Source organism: Artibeus jamaicensis, unplaced genomic scaffold, assembly GCF_021234435.1.
Source record: "Artibeus jamaicensis isolate MK-2021 breed Jamaican fruit bat unplaced genomic scaffold, CSHL_Jam_final contig_465, whole genome shotgun sequence".
Classification (NCBI taxonomy): domain Eukaryota; kingdom Metazoa; phylum Chordata; class Mammalia; order Chiroptera; family Phyllostomidae; genus Artibeus; species Artibeus jamaicensis.
The window spans coordinates 12,351,514-12,377,027 of record NW_026521843.1 but is presented as its reverse complement, the minus strand read 5'-3'; the positions used below and the strand labels follow the sequence as shown (position 1 = coordinate 12,377,027).

General features: G+C 33.7%; 1 protein-coding gene across 4 annotated transcripts in view; it reads left to right on the top strand.

Annotated features, from left to right (window-relative positions):
* Positions 1-25,514, top strand: part of ATAD2B (ATPase family AAA domain containing 2B) — a 137,828-nt gene that overhangs the window by 11,998 nt on the left and 100,316 nt on the right. For all 4 annotated transcript variants that reach the window (XM_037143416.2, XM_037143415.2, XM_037143414.2 and 1 more), the window contains exons 2-9: positions 7,226-7,377; positions 13,580-13,629; positions 13,972-14,125; positions 17,355-17,457; positions 18,284-18,392; positions 20,674-20,790; positions 23,044-23,119; positions 25,221-25,319. In XM_037143416.2, coding sequence (XP_036999311.2) covers positions 7,226-7,377; positions 13,580-13,629; positions 13,972-14,125; positions 17,355-17,457; positions 18,284-18,392; positions 20,674-20,790; positions 23,044-23,119; positions 25,221-25,319 — 860 coding nt within the window. The remainder of the gene's footprint in view (positions 1-7,225; positions 7,378-13,579; positions 13,630-13,971; positions 14,126-17,354; positions 17,458-18,283; positions 18,393-20,673; positions 20,791-23,043; positions 23,120-25,220; positions 25,320-25,514) is intronic.

The window sequence follows — 25,514 nt, the reverse complement described above, 5'->3', positions numbered from 1 at the left end:
AGCAAGAAATAACCTTTCTCTTTTAGGTGAAGTGGAATTATTGGGTCAAAGATAAATGTGTTTTAAAATTTTACTGGTTTTGTCAAATTGTCCTATAAATCAGTATGCACTCCATTCCCCAATACTCTGAACACTGTTAAGTTTTTATATCTTTTACTGGTTGGTTTAAGTAGTTAGGCTTCAACTTCTGTGAAGGATAGAAACTGTCTTATCAAGTATCCTTAATATCTAACACAGTAATTGGTGCTTTATAAATTTTCTTCATGGAAGGAATGAATCACTGAAGATAATTAATAAATTTGTGAAGTTCTGTTAATTCTACAAAGCCAAACCAATAACCTTATTTGAGAACATAGAACTCATACTACCTCAACTTGTTCTTCTAACAATCTTAAGCGGTTAATAGTTGAATTATAGCAGTGTTGCTGTAGCATCAATATAAGACTGGTTCTGTCCAACATTTAGGTCTGTAGCATTTACCAGTACCCACACTGTTTCTCTCTCATTTTAACTATGTAATATTTTCAGGTTAAAAAAAATTACCAGGAGGAGAAATGCATTTTAAATTATAATAGACTACTTTTACCTTTTTATAATGCTTCAGCTTATTCCTATGTATTTTTTCCCTTTTCATATTCATTCATCATGATTGTTCTGAAATGTTAAACTAGTAAGCCAATACTCTTGCCATATTTGGAGGAAATTTAGGATAGTGTGTGCCCTTGAGTTTTAGGACTTCGTAGCATAATATTGGCCCTAAATGAATAAGGAGCAGTGAGAGTTTTGACTTCTGCAGTCATGGTAACTGCTGCCTCTGTGCATTCGTTTTACAAATGAAAGAAAAAGCTTTCTCATGAAAATAGGAGTACTTATTTTTAAAAAGGTGGGAAAAAAGTATGCCTTATAAAGGAAACAGGAAAACACTGATTGCGCCCGTATACTTTCTGATCTAACCTGGGGGATAATGTTCCTCATTCTCTTTTTCTTGCCTCTTCAAGGATCTTCTTTACATCAGTTATCTTACTCTTTAAATTTTCATTTTATTTTGTTCTCCTCTTTGATTCTTTTTCTTCTCTTTACAAGAAACCAGGTCATCTTATCTTTTCTAAAAGGGAAGTCCTTCCCTGACTTCTTTGACTTTGTGACCTCCTTAGACTATTATTGTCTTCTTTCTTGCTTAATTTGGAGACTTCTTAAGAGTAACTCTGAAGTCATCACCTGTACTTTCTCACCACTTAGTTCTTCATCTAGAGAATTCCATCCAGCATTTTGCAGAAATTGCCCTACCAGAAGTTACAATGACTGATTCACGTAGTAAATTACCAATCCACAGGTTTATCAGCTTTCCTCCTGTTTGGTCTTTTTGGAGCAAACTTCAATTTACTCTTTTAAGTGAGACACTGCTTTTCTCTGGTTTATATGAAACCCCTTCTGGTCATCCCTTTAATGAAGGTATTTTTTTTAAAGATTTTTGACTTATGTCCATTTTTTAATTCTTTATATTACCTATGATTCTTTTATCACCATTCTATATCTATGTCTAGTCCTCACCTCATTGTAACTCAGAGCTGCATTTCCTATAGCCTGATAGACATCTCCCTGGATTTCTGGCTAGAAAGTTAATTCTGACTTTCTTTCATTTTTAAATAATTAAAAGTATTTTTCAATTATAGCTGACATACAATATTATTTTTGTTTCAGGTGTACACCCCAGTGATTAGATATTACATAATTAGCAATCACCTCGATAACTCTCACCCATCTTACACCATACATAGTGATTACAATATTATTGACTGTATTCTCTGTACTGTATTTTATATCTCTATGACTATTTTGTAACTGCCAATTTGTGCTTCTTAATCTCTTCACCTTCTTAACCCATTCCCCCAACCCCTCTTCCACCTGCCATTTGTCAAATTGTTCTCTGTTTCTATGAGTCTGCTTCTGCTCTGGTAAGCCTAACTTTTGAAATCAGAATTCAGTATAATACTTCTTCCTTAAACATCTGTCCCCTGGCCTCCTCCTACACACTAAAAGAACAGCCACTTTTTACACCTGCCCTGCTGTCTTAATTTGAATACTTATTTCACTAATATCTCTTAATTGTTTTGCTTTCAGGAATCAATTCTTATTTTCTACTTTCACAATTCTAGATGAGGCCATCATCAAGTCTTGAATTAATTTAGTGATCTGCTAATTTACTCGTTTCCTTGAATTTCTCATTTTTAATCCTATACTTGGATATATTCTTTTTGTCTTTACATTAAAGTCCAGGTTCTGGATTTCTGACAAATTCTTATCTGGGCATGAAGCCTTCCCTGAAAATCAAAACAGCATAAAATCTCTGCTTCATTATTCTCAAGGTCTTTTGCCTAATTTATGTGATTTGTGGCAGAATTGTGGCCAGTATTTGTGGTAGCTGATGAGACTTGAGGAGAAAATGACTTTTGCAAATTGGGAAAGTTAATTTTAGAAGATGAAAGTTTAGAGAAAAAAGTCATTTAGGTTGAATGACTGTGTTTTCTGAATCATGTTCCTCTGACCATTCTATTTGCTCCATTATTATGTTGTTACAAAATAAAGTCCACTTCATTTATAATATCTTCCTTCATTTCTATTAGGAGTTCCTATTTTTATTTTTTGGTTTTAGGGAATTACATACTTCTGTTATAGTACTTACTATATATCATCATTATGACTGTCAACTCAATAGATTATATATTGAGTTCAAGTAGGTCTTAATCTATTTTACCATTTCCCACATGCCTTATGTATACGCTAGGTTCTCAACAAATGTTTGTTAAATGAAATTATTCCCTTAGTTTGAGGTGCCTTTTCTACTTCCGGATTGTAATGACTCTGGCATAGATTGCTAAATGACTGTAAGTAGATTGCATAATTTCTCTTAAACTTTTTGGCCTGAAACTGGTAACGCCTTTCCTCAAAGGGTTAGGTCGTAATTAACTAGTAAAATACTTTGAAGATGAAAAACTTAAGGTCGAACCTATGATTATCCTATTAAAGGTAAACTGTTAGTATCAGGTTTGTAGGTAAAAGCTTTCCCAAAGCTTGAAGTTAATAGAATGCTGAAGTAATCATTTTACATATACTTACATCTTGCTCATTTGCTTTACCTAAATATCTAGATTTTTCTAGGGAAGGGTCTTTTTTTAATGCTGTTTATTCTGACATTTCTGTCACAGAGCCAAGTAAAGATTGAAACCCATCTTTAAAAGAAGTACTGTAGTTTAGTGCAGCAGTGTGATGTGCCTCTTATTATACTTAAAACTGCATTATGTGCCAGAGGTCCTCAAACTTTTGTGTAGTACGACTCATTTGGGAGGCTCTTGTTAAAGATACCTCACCTCCGGAAATTCTAGTTTAACAGGTTATGTGTCTCTAATGAGAAATCCAGGTGATTTCTCATTCAGCTAGTTATGTGGACAACTCTGAGATATGCTCTGAAGGGAACTGAAAAAAGCCAGAGATTATGAGAGACTGACCAATAAACATACACCCTCACTTAAATAGTTAATTAAAGTTGCAGTTATTATAATAACTCAAATTTTTTCAAAAATGGCTAAGCTTCAAATATTTTATTATTTTTCTTTAATTCAGTAAGTACTTAAGTACATAGTACTTATTCCCAGAGTTTGTGTGTAAAATTGCATTACTTACATGAAAAAAGAGCTTGATTAAATGTTTGCGAAATGTTCTATACTGTTTTCTATACTCAGAGATTTACACTGCATATTAACATATTAAAAACTCTTAGAAATCTTGTAGCTAAAAACCTTGGATCATTGTTTCCCAAACTTATTTGACCATTAGCCTTCTTTTATTTCCCCTAATAATTCCTATTAGTAATTTATTGAACAAACTTTAGGAAATCTTGCCTCTTTTTTTTTTTTTTTTGCTTGCTGTTGTGTGGAATTGAAAAGAAATAGGGTAATTTTTTAAAAAATTAAAGAACCTAAAATCTGGCTAGAATCTCTAGACTTGGATACCAGTTAAAGATGATAAACGTGTAATGCCAGATGGAATATAATTGTCAAAATGTATTCTAAAATTGCAGCTAGTAGAGGGGAAAGGTCAATTAAGTTAGATTCTTCAGATTTCAGGGTAGAGGTGGGTGTTAAAGAGTGAGTGGTAGGATTTGATTAGAAGGAGTAATGCTGGCATGGGCTCTCTAAATTGGTAAAGTGGTTTTATAGGTATCAGTTTCTATGTTCACAAATATACCTTAGCTTAGAACGAATGACATTGCTTCCTCAAGGAGTACTTGTTGAATATGTTATGTAGTTATGCTTTTCAAACTCTAATGTGCATTAGAATCACCTGGGCATTTAGTCAGAAATGGTTTCTGAGCCCTGGCTGGTGTAACTCAGTGGATTGAGCACCAGCCTGCGAACCAAAAGATTGAGGTTCTATTCCCAGTCAGGTCACGTGCCTGGGTTGCAGGCCAGTTCCCAGCAGGGGTCAGTTCCCAGTAGGGGATGCATAAGAAGCAACCATACATTGAAAAAAAAATGGTTTCTGATTGGGGTGGAGCACAGTTGGAGTGACAAGTGTAGTCTGTTGAGGATAGTTTGAAAGTAGCTAACCTGTTTTTTGGGGAACTTTAATAAAGTTGTATATGTTACACAACTAACATTTATTCTTAATTCTAATAATTAAAACTTTGAACTGTGATGTTTGAACTTCTAATTGTGGTTTCCTTTGTGCCTTTTAGTATGAATGTGGTCTTGTTGTTTTAAAACTAGCACATGGTAAATTGTATTAAAATCACAAAATTGGTAGTATTTTTTGAAAAATTTTTGGTAAGTGAATTGATTTTATAGGTTGTATTTGGATACCTTTAAACATACATTTTAATTTTATTTTATGTTTGTTTGCTAGTGGCTATATTTTGACTAATTATTTTTATAATTTCTTAAAAGAAATTTGTAGCATAAAAGACCAAATTCAAATATTGTTTTTAAAAAAGATTTTATTTATTTATTGTTAAGAGAGAGGGGAATGGAGGGAAAAAGAGAAGGAGAGAAACATCAATGTGTGGTTGCCTCTTGCACATACCCAACTGGGGACCCGGCCCACAACCCAGGTTTGTGCCCTGATGGGGAATTCAAACCTTGACCTTTAGGTTCACAGGCCAGCGCTCCATCCACTGAGCCACACCAGCTAGGGCTCAAGTATCTTTATATGGTAGCATATTGAAAATGATCATATAGTCCTTTGAAATATGGATTTATAATGTCTTGTTAAAGCATTAGCATATGAATTAAATTATCTTTAAACAAAAGGTCCTTCCCTCCCAGTATCCAAGGAATTGCATGGTGAAGAAGGGAGCTGCTGTACAGAGACAGTGGCCTTCCTATAGTCTGAGACATGCAGCTGGCCAGGCAGGAATGGAAGTGGGATGGGTTGAGGTCTCTGGGAGATTGGTTAGCTTACAAAATCAATTGGAAGACTTCATAAGAAATAAATAAATGTACTGAAGATGATGGAAACCAGGTTTCTTATTGAGAAGGGCTTACAAACAGAAAAGGGAAAGTCTAGATAGAATGTGTAGAATAAGAATTAGAAGCATTGTGTATACACATTTAATTTTTATTTAGGCACAGATTAAGAGATAAGTATAGGGGTGTGTATCTATATATATTTTATATATTTTCTAGCTCTTTTTGCTAAGAGAGGACTCAATAGCAGTGAAACCCCCAGTTACCAAGATCTTGGTTTTGGATTACCATCTAATTACCAGAACTTCTTGCAGAAATAGCTAATTCTAGCATCAGAGAGGGAAAGTAGAAGATGAGCTTAAGAGATTTCTTTTGTTCCATAAAGTAAGGAAATATTCAAAATGATGGAAATGTCTCAAAAGGATATAGGAACCACTTTAAAAGGGCTCCCAAATGGCCAAATCTTTTATAATTTGAGCAACAAAATAGAGTAATAGATTATAACCCATAGAATAAAATAAGGCTCCACAAGTGCCTATTGATAAATGAGTAAATTAATTGGGCAAAGGAGGGGAGAGGAAAGCTGTTTAAAGTAGAATGCCAACTAAAAAATGTAGAAAGAATGATGGGATTAGGCAATCATCATCATAATAGTATTGGGTAAAGGCAAGAGTAGTCAGTGAATGCTAAGGCTGATGGGTGGAGGTTTGATCGGGGACAAGATATTGCTGATATCAGAGTAATTTCACATAATATAATCAAATACAAAGGGAAAAAGAAGACTTTACAGTGGAGAAACTTGGCCTTCGACAACTTGACCAGGTGATCAAGGTGATAATGACGGGTAGGTATAATATGTACAGTGACATTTCTGTATATTCTTTCCAAGAATGTGTGGCCTGAATCTGGTTGAGAGGCATCAAACAGACCTGGAATGGAGGTCATTCTGGAGAATGAAAAGCTTTATACTCTTTTTTAAAAAAAGATTTTACATATTAATTTTTAGAGAGAAGGGAAGGAAGGGAAAAAGATAAACATTGATGTGAGAGAGAAACTTCAATTGGTGGCCTCTCATATGCACCCCAACTGGGGACTGAACCTGCAACCCAGGCATGTAGCCCTACTGGGAATTGAACCAGTGTCCCTTTCCTTTGTGGGAAGTTGTCCAACCAGCTGAGCCAAACCAGTCAGAGTACTTTGTATTCTTTTCAGTCAAGGCCATGAAAGATGGAGGACGACTAAAGAGCTGTTCCAGATTGAAGGAGACCGAGGAAATCCTATATCTAAATACAATTTATGTGTTCCTGGATAGGATCTCCAACCAAAAAGGAGAGACATTTTTGGGACAATGGAAAAAATTCTCATGTGTCTGTGGATTGACTCTGTTATATGAATGTTAATTTCCTAATTGGGATGGTTGTATGATGGTAATATAGCAAAGTGTCCTTGTTTTGGGATGTGGACAGTGGAATATTTAGGAGAAGAATGTGGAATCATGTCCTAAAAAGATATATACATATCTTTGCTGTAAGCTGAATCTATTTTATTTAATTTTTAACTATTTAAAAATACAAACAAGGCTAAACATTCTTTTCTAATGCTTGTTTCCGTATTTATAGATTATTACATTTTACTACACTTGTAGACTGATTCATACAATAGATATTTATTGGTTGAAAAAAATATTGTTGCTTTCTTGAGAATTTAATAATTCTGTGTGTTTCAGTAGAAATAATAAATACATTTTGAACTTTGTCTTTCAGAAATCTGAGGCGGATGGTAGTTTAAGTGATAGCCACGTGTCTCCTCCAGCCAAACGCACTTTGAAACAACCTGATTCGGTTTGCAAAGACAAATCAAAGTCACGAACTACTAGTCAGCGAGAGGAATGGAACATATCAACTGGACAGGCCAGGTGAGAAGCAAGAACTCACTGATGGTTTTTTCATGAATTGTTTGATGTGATTCAGGGCTGATGTTAATGCTAATTTTCTTATATTGTAAAACTCCTAATATCTAGAAACACTTATAAATTGCATTAAATTTACCTTATAATCTTATTTTCTCTAAATATGCTATAAAATATATATTTTAAATAAAAATAGATAGTATATAATGGAAACCTATTACTAAAACAATATGGATTTTGATAGGTCTTAAATATGCATACATGTGTGTAGTCCTGAAAATTTAAGTAAGAACATATGGTTAGAATTAATTTTTTTATTTGAAAATAGGTAAAATACCCCCTTTCTAAAATTATTAAATATTCCACTTGTATTGACATACTAAAATATAATAAAACCTAAATTAAATTTTTAAAGAAATTTTTTCATTTTCATCTCCCATTTCAACTTAAATTTGCTTGTGTCTGATTTAATATGTAGCAGGAAAACTTAGTTTTACTTACCAAAGGAAATGGTAGTAATTTAATGTAGAGAGGATAAGCACACATGTACAAAAGATTTAAACTCTGAACTCAGAATCTTCTGCTTCCCTTTTCTCCAAAGTCTTTATAGAGAAGTGCTGATAATAAGCCAACTGCAAAGGAAAGTAAAGGGGAAATTCTTTGGTTTCCTTTCTCCTTGAAGTATTTAAAAATATTTTGATTTTATGCATGTATATTTATATTTATATTTTTTAATGAAAAAAATTATTGGGGTTATCTAAACTTAGATAAGTAGTTTACATTTACTAGTCTTCCTAAAGACTCTATTCCTGTTTCAGTATGGTCCAGAAAAGGTACTACTTCATTTAAATTTTTTTCTTTTTTTAAAACATTAAACATTTTAATTTTTCAATTATAATTGACATTCAATATTATATTAGTTTCAGGAGTACAGCATAGCCATATTTTAAAGTTTTTACTTTTCATTGTCTAGGAGCTAAGTAGAAAAATACAGGAGTTATAGTCTATTGCTTTTTCCCCTCCTTTCTCATATTCAGATGTGAGATGAAACTGATGCAGTGACTATAGTGATATTCTCAAGATGAGTACTGCCCTTTAATTACACTGCTAGACTTTATCTCCCTGTTATAATCTGTCTCTGGTATTTACTTAGTGAGCGTGAATCAGGCTTCTTTTTCTAGATAAGTGCTTCTAAAAACTGTTCTTTTAGTGTTAAAGTTTGACTTTTAACTGTAAGATCATTTCAACAGTTTAATTCAAGTCTGAGGGTGTAGTACACTAGATTTCCCCATCTTATCCACTCAGACAGCTTTTATATAAATTGATGTCTTTCATAGAAAGACCTTAAAAATTTTGGGGGGGAAGAAACATAGTATTGCTTCCTTTTAGGTATTTTAGAGGTGATAATCTAAAAAATACTAAGTACATTTAGAATAAAAAGCTTAAATAATGAATGCTAACAAAATTTACTATTTCTGTTTTGGCAGAAGAATAATATTTAGCATTTCACATTTTATTTTTATTTTTTAAAAAATAATTTATTTACTTTTAGAGAGAGGGTAAGGGAGGGAGAAAGACAGGGAGAGGAACATGGATATGTGAGAGAAACATCAATTGGTTGTCTCTCGCATGCATCCAGCGGTACCAGACCCGCAACCCAGGCATACGCCCTGACCTGCAACCTCTCAGTTTGCAGGCTGGCACTCAGTCCACTGAGCCACACCAGGTAGGCTAGCGTTTCATGTTGTATTTTATTTTATTTTAAAGATTTTATTTATTTATCTTTAGAGGGGAAGGGAAGGAGAGAGGGAGAGAAATATCAATGTATGTTTGGCTCTCATGTGTCCCCTGCTGGGAACTGGCCTGCAACCCAGGCATGTGCCCTGTCTGAGAACTGAACAGCGATTCTCTGGTTTACAGGCCCGCACTTAATCCATTGAGCTACACCAGCCAGGACGTATTTCACATTTTAAAAAGTTTTTTTTTGAGTTAAACTTTTATCTAGGAATGTAAGTGCTATACTTAGAATCTTTTGGTGTTTTGTATAATGTGAAGTGTCATTGGACCTACTAGGTACAACAGAATTGAATTTTAAGCAAAACTTGTACTTAAATATATTTTAGATTTTGAGATAGCATAAGTACAAACATCAGGATTTATTTGAAGGCTTCCAGTTGTTTTTATGTTATGAGCCTGAGAATCCTGGTTTCTTTATTTTGTAATCTAAGTTCTTATGAATGTTGAAGGTAAATTATTAAATTTCTTTTTTTTTTTTTTAGATTTTATTTATTTTTAGAGAGAGGAGAAGGGAGGGAGGAAGAGATGTGAAAGAGAAACATTGATTGGTTGCCTCTTCTGTGTGCCCCTACCAGAGACTGAACCTGTAACTCAGAATGTACCCTGACCTGGAATTGAACTAGTGACCTTTGCTTAGTGGGACAACATGCAGCCAACCAATTCTTACAAATGTTTATTTGGAGAAAAAAATGAATGTGGATAAGAATTAGTATTAGCTATGAAAAATAATGATTCCTAAAGGACTTTGCAGACTGCTAAATTCTTTAAAGAAATTAGTGTTGATTGGTAAAAATGAATTTTCTATTTAGAGAGAGGTAAGTGATGAAGAGAGAGGTAAAAGTGGAACTAGAATTTCTAAGTTTTCATAAAAAATTTGAAATAGAGTTATCTTTTGGGGAAAAATCTGGGCTTATATATAGTTCATCAATGTAATTATAATGATTGATTTTGTGTGGTCAAAATATTTACTCTATATTCTTCATCTTATATGTAGAAATTCACAAATATACATGTTAACCTAGATGGATGTTAGTACTTACCAATATTTTGAGTACAGAATCCCATTTTATGGACTTTTGGCAGCGGGCATTTATTTAGCCAGTGTACATTTATTTAACTTGGATGCTATATGTGTGTTGTTGGCAACCTGGGGAAAGTGGCATGCATTTGATGTCTCTAGAAGAATAGAAAGGCACACTCTAAGATACATAATTAAATCTTTGAACCCTGGCTGATGTGGTTCAGTGGGTTGAGTGCTGGCCTGTGAACCGAACAGGTTGCCAGTTCATTTCCTAGTCAGGGCACATGCCCGGGTTGTGGTCCAGGTCCAGTTGGGGGTGTGCAAAAGGCAACCAATCCCTTACACATCAAAGTTTCTCTTCCTCTCTTTCTCCCTCCCTTCCCCCTTTTTAAACAATAAAATCCTTAACAATCTTTGATAAGACAACCTGTAAACTTAAGTGTATTGTGTGAGAAGCTTTTGTGGTCAGGTGTTGACGGAGTGGTGAGGTTAGGGGAAACATAACCAACCACCTACGTTAGACTGCTGGGCATGTTGGGATTGAAGGCTGGTAGGGCTTACGGTCTTCCAAACTGAGGCTTTTGCTGAATTGACTTTTAAAACCCTCTAAATCATTACATGCCTTAGGTTCGTTTGGGAAAGGGAGAATAAGTAATGACTTTTAATTTGGTATTGCATTGATAGTTGCTGCAGGTAATTAGTGGTATAGAAAACTCTAATATAATGATTGGCTAGTATAAAGTGATAGTGTCTCCATTTTAAAAATTTAGGAAACAGATACAGGGAGATATTTCACACTGAACTCTCCTTTTTAAAATAAACGAGGGAGACTTTATAATCATAAGGGATTTATTGGAGGGTTCATTTAAGCAGTGAACCCATCTGGTTATATTTTAAGTAATTAACTTTTGGGAACATTGATTTGAGAGACTTTTAAGCCTTGGCCTGTTGGCTCAGTTGGTTGGAGTGTCATCCTGTATATCAAAAGGTTGCAGGTTCAATTCCTGGTCAGGACACAGCCAGTCGATGTTTCTCTTTCACGTTGGTATTTCTCTCTCCCTCTCTTTAAAAATCAATAAACATGGGCTGGCTTTAGCTCAACAGGTACTTCAGTTCACAAAAATCAATAAACATGTCCTCAGGTAAGGATTAAAAGAAAAGTAAAAAAAAGAGACTTATTACACACATAATATTGTATAGAGCAGGCCAACCCTTAAAGTCTCAGTATTTTTATATAGACAGTATTTAATATTGTCTATTTTTAAAAAACTTCTTTTTATAAGATAAACGATAATGGTAAAATGCTGACAATGGTCTGCGATTGAAAGATAATTAGATTGAAGTACTTGTGTCCCCCCTCCCCGACCACCGTGAAATAACCTTTGTTATTTCATTAACAAAGAAATAAAAGCCCAGTGAGCACTGTTTTCTCCAGAGGGACAGAATGCTTATGTACTTTTTTCTCCGTCATGGTGCTGCTGTTCAGAAAAGTTGTAAACTGTTTTTGTAGAAATGCATTAGGGTTAGCACCTTACTTTTCTGAATAATTTAAGTATGTGTACTTTTAACTATTTGGTTTTACATATAGCTAAAATTCATTTGGAGCCAAGACTTGTGAATAAATAGATCAGACTGTTAATGTTATAGTGGGTTCAAAGCCAAAGTATATAAATTGATTTTTTCTATTTGGTTTTAAGTGGCTTTTGAGAGTGATTATAGAGAATTTCACATATATAATCTTCTAAGGAATGTCCTGTTAATATGCTTGTTTCATTACTTTGTAGTCAAATTCAAATGCCAAGAGGATTGTGTACTTTTGTAATTATGTGCTAAAAATGGTTTGTTTTTTTTTTGAGAGAGAGGAAGGGAAGGAGAAAGAGAGGGAGAGAAACATCAATGTGGGGTTGTCTCTCACATGCCCCCACTAGGGACCAGGCCCACAACCCAGGCTTATGCCCTGACTGGGAATCGAACCGCGACCCCTTGGTTCACAGCCCGCACTCAATCCACTGAGCTACACCAACCAGGGCATGTTTTTGTATTTTTTGCCAGTCTGAAGATGTGGAATAGTTTGAGTTTTTGTTCATATCTTTTAATCATCCTAGCTGTGACCTTTATTAGTCAGGGATATTTATAATGAACAGTTATAACATTTAACACTTATGATTTAACATGAAAAGTGCCAGAATAACCAGGAACATCAGAATCATTTAGCAAAGAAAATTTCTACAGCCTTGGCTGGGTAGTGCAGTCAATTGGAGTGCTGTTCTGATATACCAGGGTTGCTGGTTTGATCCCAGTTAGAGCACATGCGGGGAGAAACAACAAGTGCGTGGGTGGGAGGAATAGTCAGTGTGCCCCCCTCTCTTCCTACCCTTCTTTGCTCTCTAAAATCAATCAATAAAAAATGTTAAAAAGTTTATGCAAATCTCATTGTAGAAGACAATCGTATATATTTACTATTTTCTGAATGTCTTGTTCTTTTATATTTGAAAATAATGATTGTTGAAGTTTTCAGAAATATTTTAATAAGTTTATGTACACAGCTGTTTTATTATGTAACAATTTAGTTTTATTTTTTAAAGATTTTATTTATGTTTAGAGAGAGGGGAAAGGAGGAAGAAAGAGAGAGAGAGAACTATCAGTGTGTGGAGAGAGACATCTATTGGTTGCTTCTCACATGTTCCCAAGTGGGCACTTGGCCTGCAACCCAGGCATGTGTCCCAACTGGGAATTGACCCAGCACCCTCTTGGTTTGCAGGCTGACGGTCAATCCACTGGGCCACACCAGCCAGGGCAACAATTTAGTTTTTGAACTTCCTAATTATAGTAAAGCATATGGTGACTTTTTTCTTATGTCTTCATGTTTTGGTGACCATTTAAGTATCTCTTTAACATTTTTCCTCTTCCACCCAAAAGGCAGAATTGCACAATGACTATTTTGGGGAAATTAGCTAAGTTTCTATTATCAGTTTAGAATGTGTAATAAAAAATGTGAAGAAATTATTAAATGGTATTGGGAAATATTATTGGAATAAGATTTGTCCTTTCATTTTATTTTGTCAGCCAAATCTATAGTAAAAGTCCATGGTAGTTGCTACTAATGACTTCAGTTAATTTATGGTACATGTTGGGCTTAAGCCTTTTTATTGGATTTTAACTTAGAATTGGAGATAGTAAGTTCTATTATTAAAGCTGTTCTTGAAGTAATGAAATAACTCAGTATATTTTGTTAATTGGTATATTATCAATATTATAGTGAAAAAAGTCTTCTTAAAAAAGGTAATGTTATATTATTGACATTTTAAAGATTAAAATGATTCCACCGGTATTGTGTTTTTTGTTTCTTTAAATTGATGTGTTTACATATTGAATATAATTATGTTCTAGGTTAACTTCTCAGCCTGGAGCTACATTACCAAATGGACATAGTAGCTTATGTGAGTATTCTGTTATGAAACTGGTTAGTATTAAAATTCTTATAGCGTTGTTATATTTAAAGCTTTAAAGTCGAGTGGGGTAAAATTGATTTACTAGTATGCTTAGCATACAGTTGGAAATGACTGGATTTCAGTCATAGTAAATACATATGTGATCATTAAATGTTGAGAAATTAGTACAAGGGAAATTAAATTATGACAGATTGTAAACATTTATAGAAATTTTAGATGATTGGATAATAAAGCCATTTAAGAGGTTATACTAAACTTTTTGTAGTCTTTTAAAAGTAATTTTTTCTTGTTATATTCTGTACTTTGAAATGAAAATCTCTCTTCTTGTAGCCCTTCGAAGTCATCCCCTTCGAGGGGAAAAGAAGGGAGACGGAGACCTTTCATGTATAAATGGTGACATGGAAGTCAGAAAAAGTTGTCGTTCCAGGAAAAACAGATTTGAAAGTGTGAACCAGAGCTTGTTATTTGATCAACTAGTAAATAGGTATGAATGCTTATGCAGTAAGCAGTTTATTTCATCATTTGATTTTAAAGCCATTATTTTATAACTTAATTTGAATTAATAGTGGTTAGCAGTGATTGTGAGTTCCTAGTCATTTTACTGTATTTAATACAATTTATATAATAGTTAAATTTCTGTCATCCTATTTAAACTCTGTGCATAGATACTATAAAAAGTAATTTTATTGTATCTTCACTATAGTCATTTAAATTTTCTCATTTAACATTTGTATTTGTAATAATTTTCAAAGAACATTAAGTTCTCATTATTGATGGTAGTTTTGCTTAGTTAAGAGTTTGAGTTGAAGGTGTTTTTGAGATGGAGCATATGGGATGTATAGTGAGCCAGCCTAGCTAATTGCTTACATCTACATGCAGTGAAGCATTATTCTCAGATAATGAACTATCCTACTTAATCCTTGCAAAGGCCTGGACAGGGGAGGTCAGTATAATGCCTATTTGGTAGAGAGGAAATTATATTCTATGGTAGTATTGTCAAATTTGGGTATTAGTTATTATTTTTACTTTTTTCTATTTCTTAAAACATTTTTCTATTACAGTTTACATTCAGTATTATTTTGTATTAGTTTCAGATGTGCATTTGTTAAACGGTTAGATCAGTGTCTGGAAAATAGTAAATGTTTAAAAGATAAAATGTGCTAATAATGTCAGCATATATTTCAAGGATGTCAGTGTTCTTTAATTTCTAAAAATACATGTTCTATTATCTTACTGGTTTTAAACATTTTACAAATTCTTTATCCTATATAATTCTTAATACCATCTTGAAATAAAACAGTTAAATTAATTAGTTTGAGCAGTTTTTGGGTAGAGTCTATAGGATTTTCCATGTACACTATCATGTCATCTGCAAACAGTGACAATTTTGTTTCCTCCTTTCCTATTTGGATGCCTTTTATTTCCTCTTCCTGTCTGATCGCTATGGCCAAAACTTCTAATACTATATTGAATAGGAGTGGTGAAAGTGGACCAGCAGGATACAAAGTCAATATCCAGAAATCAAAGGCATTTTTGTATACAAACAACGAATCAGCAGAAGCAGAAATCAAGGAAAAAAATCCCATTCGATATAGCAAAAAGAAAAATAAAATATCTGGGAATAAACCTAACCAAGGAGGTAAAAGACCTGTATGCAGAAAACTACACAGCACTGAAGAAAGAAATCAAGGAAGACACAAACAAATGGAAACATATACCGTGTTCATGGATTGGAAGAATTAACATCATCAAAATGTCCATACTACCCAAAGCAATATACAGATTCAATGCAATACCTATTAAAGTACCAATGGCGTATTTCACAGACATAGAACAAACACTTCAAAAATTTATATGGAATCATAAACGAGCCCGAATAGCAGCTGCTCTTTTGAGAAAGAAGAACAAAGTAGGAGGGATCACAATACCTGATATCAAACTGTATTACAAAGCCACTGTAATCAAAACAGCCTGGTACTGGCATAAAAACAGGCACATAGACCAATGGAACAGAACAGAGAGCCCAGAAATCAACCCAACCCTCTACAGTCAATTAATATTCGACAAAGGGGGCAGTAACATAAAATGGAGTAAAGATAGCCTCTTCAGCAAATGGTGTTGGGAGAACTGGACAGCTACGTGCAAAAAAAATGAAACTTGAGCACCAACTTACACCATACACCAAAATAAATTCAAGGTGGATAAAAGACTTAAATATAAGCCATGACACCATTAAAGTCCTAGAGGAGAACATTGGCAAGAAAATCTCAGATATTCCACGCAGCAACATTTTTACGGATATGTGCCCTAGAGCAAGGAATATAAAGGAAAGAATAAACAAATGGGATCTTATCAAAATAAAAAGCTTCTGCATGGCTAAAGAAAACAGTATTAAATTAAAAAGACAACCAACTGTATGGGAAAACATATTTGCCAATGATACCTCAGACAAAGGTTTAATCTCCAAAATATACAAAGAACTTACACGACTCCACTCTAGGAAGACATCGAACCCAATTAAAAAATGGGAAAAGGACTTGAACAGACACTTCTAAAGAGGACATACAGAACATCCAGAGACACATGAAGAGATGCTCAATATCGTTAGCTATCAGAGAGATGCAAATTAAAACCACAATGAGATACCACTTTACACCAGTCAGGATGGCTATAATAGACAAAGCAACAAACAACAAATGTTGGAGAGGGTGTGGGGAAAAGGGGACCTTAGTTCAATGTTGGTGGGATTGTAGACTGGTACAACCATTATGGAAAACAGTATGGAATTTTCTCAGAAAAATAAAAATTGACCTGCCTTTTGACCCAGCAATTCCACTGCTAGGATTATACCCCAAGAATCCTAAAACATCAATTTCAAAGAACCTATGCACCACAATGTTCATAGCAGCACAATTTACAATAGCCAAGAGTTGGAAGCAACCTAGGTGCCCATCAGTAAATGAATGGATCCAAAAATTGTGGTACATATACACCATGGAATTTTATGCAGCAGAGAGAAAGAAGGAGCTACTACCTTTTGCAACAACATGGATGGAACTGGAAAGCATTATGCTGAGTGAAATAGGCCAGGCATTGAAGGACAAATACCATATGATCTCACCTTTGACAGGAAGCTAAAGAATAAAACAAACAAGCAAACAGAATAAAAACAAAGACGCTGAAATAGAGAACAAGTGGGCAGCGACCAGAGGGGAGAGGGAAGGGAACTTAAGGGGAAAAAGGGGGAGGGAGTTTGAGGAACAAGTATGAATGACACAGAGATGAGGACTGGGGGGGGGGGAACGGGAGGGAGGGGGGAGACCGGGCGGGGGGGGGGGGAAGAGGAAAAAAAAATGTACTTGAAAAGTAACCAAATAAAAAAAAAAAAAAGAAATAAAACAGTTAAATTAGTTATTCTTTTTAGTGCCTTGGATCTGGTAGTAATTTGTAGTGGCAGTATGGATTTAAATATCTGGAGCCTTATAAACAAAAATTTCCTGTTTTGTAAGTTTTACTTTAACAAATATATTAAGGTAGAAGATGTTTTGGTTCCATTTTTGGGGGAGCATAATCTGATGGATGCAAATTCAGAAAGGGATATTATGTACCGTTAGTATCATAGATGATTTAATTGTGCTGTGATGAAGATTTCTTTCATGTGGATGACACAGTTCAACAACTGTCTAACCCCTAGTTTTATTATATGATTATAGTACTGCTGAAGCTGTACTGCAAGAAATGGACAACATTAACATCAGACGGAATCGTCGTTCAGGAGAAGTGGAACGACTTCGAATGTGGACAGACACAGAATTTGTGAGTATAGTAACTTTAACAAACTTTGCAATTTTTAATTTTTATTGAGGGAAGAAAGGGAGAGTGAACAGCATTTGGATTTCCTTGGGCTAACAGAATTGTTCCCTCTTCATTTTTAGTGTAGGACTTTATTGCTTTCTTGCTTCTTTCATCCATACCCTGCCTGCTGCAACCTTCTGCTAAAGATCTTTCTATACTTTTGCCAAGGAGTCATCTGAAAGTACAACTCTAATTATGTAATTTTTTGATATAATTCTTTAATTTTTTTATTGTGTACTGAGTTGATTAAAAATACTTTGGCCTTCATAATCTGGTTTCAACTTTATCTTCTCACACACCATTGCCCAAATATAAGCAAGTTTTTCTTGTTCTATCTTTTACTGCTCTTAATACTTCCAGTTAGGGGCTGATGCAATCCTACCTTGTTTCAAGGTTCATTTCAAATGTTGCCTCTTCCCTGCCCTAATCAAGAGGAGGTTGTCTTTTTGAATTCTACTTTGTACCTTTCTTTATGGCATTTAACTTGTTTTACTTTCTTTTATGGTTACTGTGATTTATTCCATCCTACTAGACTGTGATTTGCTTGAGAGAGAAAGTGTCCCATGGCATTATAGTTTACAATTTTCAAATATTTTATTAAGTTTTATTTATTTATTCTCTTGTCTCTTACATTTATTGAATTCAGGAAGCTTCATTTTCATGAATCTGTGCTTTGCAAATGCATGGCTAGTAACTTTTATTGAATGGGCATGTCCCATTGGATTATAATATTTATAGCCAGGAATAAATTCTGTGTTAATATTTGACAGATTTCTTTCTTTAAAAGGAAAATATGGATATGTATTCAAGAGTGAAAAGGCGAAGAAAGTCACTGAGAAGAAATAGTTATGGGATACAAAATCATCACGAAGTCTCTACTGAAGGTGAAGAAGAAGGTTTGTAAACACTTTATGAAATAAATACTAGAAAATTTAGGTGGAAGGAAAGAAAAATATGTACAAATAATGTATGTGTAATATTGCTGGGCAGGTGATTTTGGCTGTAGAGGTCTATATTTTGTAGACCAATGTAGAACAATTTTTATTCAACTGACATTCTGAGTTTTTCTTTTCTGCATAAAGCCTTTACTGTACACTATATATTGTTATATAATGTACCTTGTTAGTAGCTGTTGGTAGTCCTTAAGTGACCTAATCTGGCATTGCCACCAACTGATTTGCTTGTTATATGAAATCTGTTTTGTATTTAGGTACCTAGTAATCAGAAGCCTCTATCCAAAATTACATTCTATCCATAGCTTCTAGATCTCTGATTATTTGATCCCGAGTTTGGTTATGAACTGAGAAGTAAATGGCGAAGTCTAGAAAAAGAGGGACTGGTAGTACTAGTGGAGAGTGTTCCACTGTTCTTTTCTAAGGCATGTCTGGGTTCTGAACTGAAAAACCCCGAATTTGTAGGGCTGGAGCTGGGAACATGATGTGAGTATATTTGCTGCAAGGATTATAAGTGAATGACCAGTAGTACATCTATAGGATTTAATTCTGTAGGTGTTAATCATTTTCTTTCTTTCCCCCTCCCTCTCCTTCGATATGTTTATTGATTTTTAGAGAGAGGGGAAGGGAGAGAGGGAAATATCGATGTGAGAGAGAAATGTCAATTGGTTGCCTCTTGCATGCACTCAACTAAGGACCTGGCCCACAATTCAGGCATGTGGCTCAATTCCCTGACCAGGAATTGAACCTGTGGCCTCTTGGGATGGCACTCTAACCACGTGGTCTATACCAACCAGGGCAGGAGCTAATCTTTTTTATTGAAATGAATTTTTAGGACATTTGGTGTATTGTAAGTGCAGGGTACTTGTATTTTATCAAGAAACATTACTAGTTCCCATGATTCGTGTAGCTTAGATGGACAAGAAAAGGTTTATGTCTCATATTCTGTAATTAATATATTAATAAATTATGAAGAGCTGATATGTCTGATGAAGGTACTTTATTGAAAAAAATGTTGTTGTTATAGCTAGCACCCATATATTGCTTCCTTTGGAGAAAATTAGTATAGGTGAGACAGATTTATAATATGATTTTTGCTTTTTCATTAACTGAGCACCTTTGTGGAGTTTCCAAAGTAGATTTGATATGTACAGAATTTCTTCCCATAGTAAATAGTGTGTTATTGTACAGGCATTTTTTCAAAAAGTATTTTTTGAAGGTTTAAGAAACTTATTTGGGCACAAGTAATTAATAGTATTATTCAGATAAGTAGTATTTTAATTGCTGCTTTTCTCTATAACTTAATAATAAAAATTTTTTAACTTAAAATAACCTTTTAGATGTCACAAGTAGAATGTAAAGTCCTTCACATTTTTAGTCTCCTATTTCACTCAGCATCAGTGGCTATTAAAAAAATTTTTCTGTGCCTTAATATGATTGTGTTATATTGACAGTTCTTATGGTTAAAAAGTTAATCATGAAGTATATTGCAGTTGAGGGTCTTAAGCCTGTAAGTTTTTATTAGACTGTTATTTTAAACTATGAATAAATGTCCCATCACAACTATAGTCAAACAATTTTTAAACCACTTAAAAAACTTTTAGGATTTATGTATATTATAACTTATTTATTTTTACATGTGTAGCTGGGTGAATTACTGTAAAGCAATCACTAATGTTCAAGAATCAAGCTATAGGGTTATCAATATCCTGGAAATCTGCTCATGCTTCCTCCCAATTTCTATCTGCATTTTCCTACCAAATGTAACCAATCCATGTTTACCTGTTGTCAACAGGCTAACAAACTTATACTGCCAACAAGATTGCTTTTGCTGTAACATTAGTAATTAACTTGTAAACATATATATATTTTTTAACTGCCAGGTCATAGTTGAACACTAACCTAATTCAGTGGTTAATTGGGCATTGAATGAATTTTGCTGTAGTAAAATTCTGAATCATAAGTAAATCAAGAGATCAAATATGACCACATTGATTTACTTAGCAGAGAACTATATTGATTATTTGTAGGAAAGGCATTTTCTTTTATATATCTATGTTGATTTTTTAAGTATATTGATTTATGCTATATTATAAAATGCTGATACTTATAAATATCACTTGAGCAGAAAGAGTGAAAGATAAAATGTAAATATTCAGTTCTGGAGTGGACTAATACTGTGTATTAAAACAGTGCTTTTTTGTGTGTATGTGGGTGAAACTAGAATCTCAAGAGGAGGATGGAGATATAGAAGTTGAAGAAGCAGAAGGAGAAGAAAATGATAGACCATATAATTTGAGACAAAGAAAAACAGTGGATCGATACCAAGCACCTCCAATAGGTAGGAGACTCTAAACAGTTACTTTCTTTTGGTAGTTGAATAGCTTATTCTACTCTTTAAAAAACTAGTGTTGCTTAATTTAAAAGAATTAAATCTCTTGTAGGCTTCATACGTGTTTTCCTGTATGTACTTCTATTTACACACACAATGGAAAGAAACTTGAAGTACATAGTTGCAACATAGAATTACATTTTATTTAAAGAACCTTTTAATAAATACTGCTCTTACTTTTGTATTCCTTTATAGTTTATTGAGCACTTTCATTTTCTGCAGTTCTTTAGGACAAGTGTCTGTGTTCCTGGTGGTTGAATAATTTAGTCACAAAAGGGGTACACGGAGGTAGCGTGGCCAATAACACAGTTTTTTTTTAAAGGAAAAAGTTTAACTGTAATAACAAGTAATAAATTTCACAGGTACTATTTTATTGACTTTTTCCAGCTCTTGGGAAATTCTATCACTGTTGATTCCCTTCACATTTTAAAAAATTGAGATATCATGAAATATCATGATTATCATGAGATATCATGAAAAATTCACATATCATGAAATTCACCAGTTTTGCCGTTTTTTTGCTCCTTTTTAGTATGTGTAATTTATTGACTTTTTGTATATTCACAAGAGTGTACAGTCATTATCACTATCTAATTTCAGAACATTTTATTATTTTCACACTCCATCGTCCCTTGCCCTGGACTTTGGCAACTACTAATGTACTTTCTGTCTCTATAGGTTTGCCTGTATGTAACCTTTTGTGTTTAGCTTCTTTCACTTAGCATAATGTTATCAAGAAAGAGCCTAGATCTTTTTACTCAAACTATGTTCTAAAAGAATGATTGATTCTCTGAAAGGGGTCTATCAGAGTAATTTCATTAGAAGCTTGCCCAGGTATGCAGATGCTTCTCTGATCAAAAGTCACTGTCACATAATGGGGGAGGTGTTTTGGGAAAGAAAAAAGACTGAATCCTTTTTCTAGATTAAAAAATTCTTACTGTGATATGTATAACTGAATTATAGTCCATTGCCATTATACGTATCTAATGTGTTTAATCTGGCGTGTTTGAAATACTGTAGGTATATCCCTCTGAAACTATCACCATAGTCAAAATAATGAACATGTTCATTGACCCCAAAATTTCATCCTGCCTGTTTATAATCTACTGATATTCTTATGCCTACCCCCTTCCAATCCTTAGGCAGCCACAAATCTGATCTGCTTTCTTTGACTATGGATGAGTTTATATTTTTCTCAAATATTATACACAGTAAATAGCACATATTCTTTTTTTTTTGTATGACTTCTTTCTCACAGCATAATTATTTTAAGACTCCATCCATATTGTTGAACATACTGGTGTGCTTTTTATTGCTGAGTAGCATTTCATTGTATGGATATATCACAATTTGTTTATCCATTGATTTGTTTTATGGACATTGGGATTGTTGACATTTCTAGTGTTGGCTATTACCGGGTTGTTACGAACATTCATCTGCAAATCTTTATTTATACACATTTTCATTTTTCCTATATTCACCTAGGAGTTGAATAGCTAGGTTTTATGGTTAGGTATATATTTAACTTTCTAAGAAACTCCACTTGTTTTCCAAAGTGATTGTACTGCTTACTCTCAGTAAGATACTATGAGAATTCTAGTTGGTCTATATTTTTGCCAACACTTGGCATGGAGAGTTTTAAAAATTACTTTTAATATGTATTTATTGTAGATTTAATTTACATTTCCCTAATGACTAGTGAAACTGAGTATCTTTTTATGTGATGGCTTGCCAGTGTTATCTCTGGTGAAGTGTCTGTTCAAATCTCCTATGCATTTTTTAAGTTAAGTTGTTTATTTTCTTATTATTGAGTTTTAAGAGTTTCTCTGCATGTCAGTCTTTTATCAGATAGGTGATTTACAAGTACTTTCTCAGTATATAACTTGGTTTTTTATTCTCTTTCTCTGGCTTTCAAAGAGCAGAATTTATAATTTTGAAGAACTCAATTTATCAATTTGTAAAAAATGGATTGTGCTTTTGGTGTTGTATCTAGACTTAGTTTAACACATTTTTAGAATGGTTATTTGCAACTTAGACCACAGAGTTCTTATTTTTGTTGTGCTCCTAGACATGTGGAACTTGAAGACAAATAAGACTAGTTTCTTCCAGAAAGTTAACAAAAGTAATTTCTACCCCTTTAATACATCAACTTATCATTTTATTATTAGTTATTTTTATATTATCCTGCTTTTTTTCTTTAAGTACCTGCTCATCAAAAAAAGAGGGAAAACACACTGTTTGATATTCACAGATCTCCAGCAAGAAGAAGCCATATCAGGTATGTTTTGCTGGTTTTTGAAAGGAGGAAATATTTATATCTGTCATTTAGATATGTCCTTTAAACAATTCATAATGTGATACCTTATAATTACAATATAGGTATTCATGCTGTAAATGATAATGCCAGTGAGGGAGTAAGTAGCATCTTTCTTTTTTTAATTTTATTTTTCTATTACCGTTGACATTTGATATTTTATATTAGTTTTAGGTGTGCAGCATAGTGGTTAGTTTTAGAATTTACAAGTGATCTTCCTGATAATTCAAGCACCCACCTGACACCATGTGTAATTATTACAGTGTTATTGACTATATTCCCTATGCTGTACTTTACATCCCTGTGACTGTTTTACATCCCCAGTGACTACCAATTTGTACTTTTTGATTCCTTCACCTTTTTTACCCAGTTCCCCAATCCCACTCCCCTCCAGCAACCACCAGTTTGTTCTCTACATCTATGAGTCTGTTTCTGTTTAGTTTGTTTTGTTCTTTAGATTCTGCATGTAAGTGAAATCACATGGTATTTGTTTTTCTTGGTGTGGCTTCTTTCACTAGCATAGTGCCCTATAATGTCCATCCATGTTGTCACAAATGGTCAGATTTCATTCTTTATTATCATCAAGTAATATTCCATTGTGTGTGTGTGTGTGTATATATATATATATATATATATATATATATATATATATGTTTTTTATCCACTCATCTGTTGATGGACACTTCAGTTGCTTCCATATCTTGGCTGTTGTAAACAAGCACTGCAGTGAACACAGGAATGCATATACCTTTTCAAATTATTGTTTTGGTTTTCTTCAGATATACTCTTATATTCAGAAGTGGAATGGCTGGGTCATAATGCAGTGCCATTTTTAATTTTTTGAGGAACCTCCATATGGTTTTTCGTAGTGGCTATCAATTTGCATTCCCACCAACAGGGCACAGGGTTACCCTTTTCTTCACATCTTTGCCAGCTTTTGTTTGTTGATTTATTGATGATAGCCATTCTGACAGGTGTGAGGTGATAGTTCATTGTGGTTTTAATTTGCATTTGTTTGAGGGTTGGTGATGTTGAACATTTCTAAATATGTCTGTTGACCATATGTACATAGCATTTCTTTAATTAGTGATGATTTTCTTTCTTTAATTGGTGACTATTAGTTATTATCCTACATATGACTGTTATCTTCCTGACTCAGTTTGCCTGGAATAGTTAATTTTAACTATTATGTTTACTAAAGCTGCATAGGTTTCTGGTCTCTTAGTGGAGTTGTGCGTAAGTGACACACATGGCTTTCATTTGAAGCATTGGTTCACTTAGTTTTTGCTACTTTCCCCCCCTTTTCCCATTTCTTTTACATGTAGGTACAAAGGACACTTTTGTTTTTGAAACTTTATGTCCAATAATGTTTTCTGAAATGGTAATATATTCCCCATAGCTCAAAAAAGTTTTTAAATGAACATGAAAAGCTTTTTTTCTAATTCCAGTAGCCTCTCATTTTCTCAAAGTAACATTATTACTTTGTATATCCTTTGAGAATATGTCTATATATATGTATGTATATATGTGCAAATACACATGTTGATTGTTTCCCCTTCTTTTTACATAAATGTACTGTCTACATTATCCTGCACCGTGTTTTTTTCACTTGATTCATTTTAACTGTCTTTTCAGTATAGTGAAATTTCACATTTATGTTACAGTTGCATATTATATTTGTAGATATACTTTACTTTTCAAACCAGTCCTTTATTGAGAACAAGGTTGTTTTCAGCCTTTTGCTATTGTAAAATATGATATAATAAATACACTTGCATAATTGTCATTTACATGATACATGTGCCTTTGTGAACTACCTTTTTAAAAAAATTGTAGGCTCCTTATTCTCCTCCTGATTTTCTTTTCTTTTCTTTGTGGAATGTACTCTGTTTATACTTCATTAGATGTATCCTGAATGAGTGCATCTAGCTTAATAACTATCTCTGAATGAATGGATGAATGTATGTATTTTCTACTAAGCTAATTGTGGGTACAGTGCTTACAATATGTTTTAAAAAGCCATTTGCTGCTGTGATGATTTTAGGATTTTACTCTCTTTACATAGGAGAAAGAAGCATGCTATTCATAGTAGTGACACAACTTCTTCTGATGAAGAACGCTTTGAAAGAAGGAAATCAAAGAGCATGACAAGAGCAAGAAATAGGTTAGTAAACTTTTATTGTTATTTCCCTTGTAGAAAAAAAGAACATTTTTTATATTTTGAATGAGATTTTTATCTGTACTAGCATTTTTCTAACACTGATACTCAACACATATTTTAGACTAGAGTAATGCACTGACTTGGTTTTTACTAATTCTTAGAGGAGACATCTGACCTTGGATTACTTACTGTGTAAGA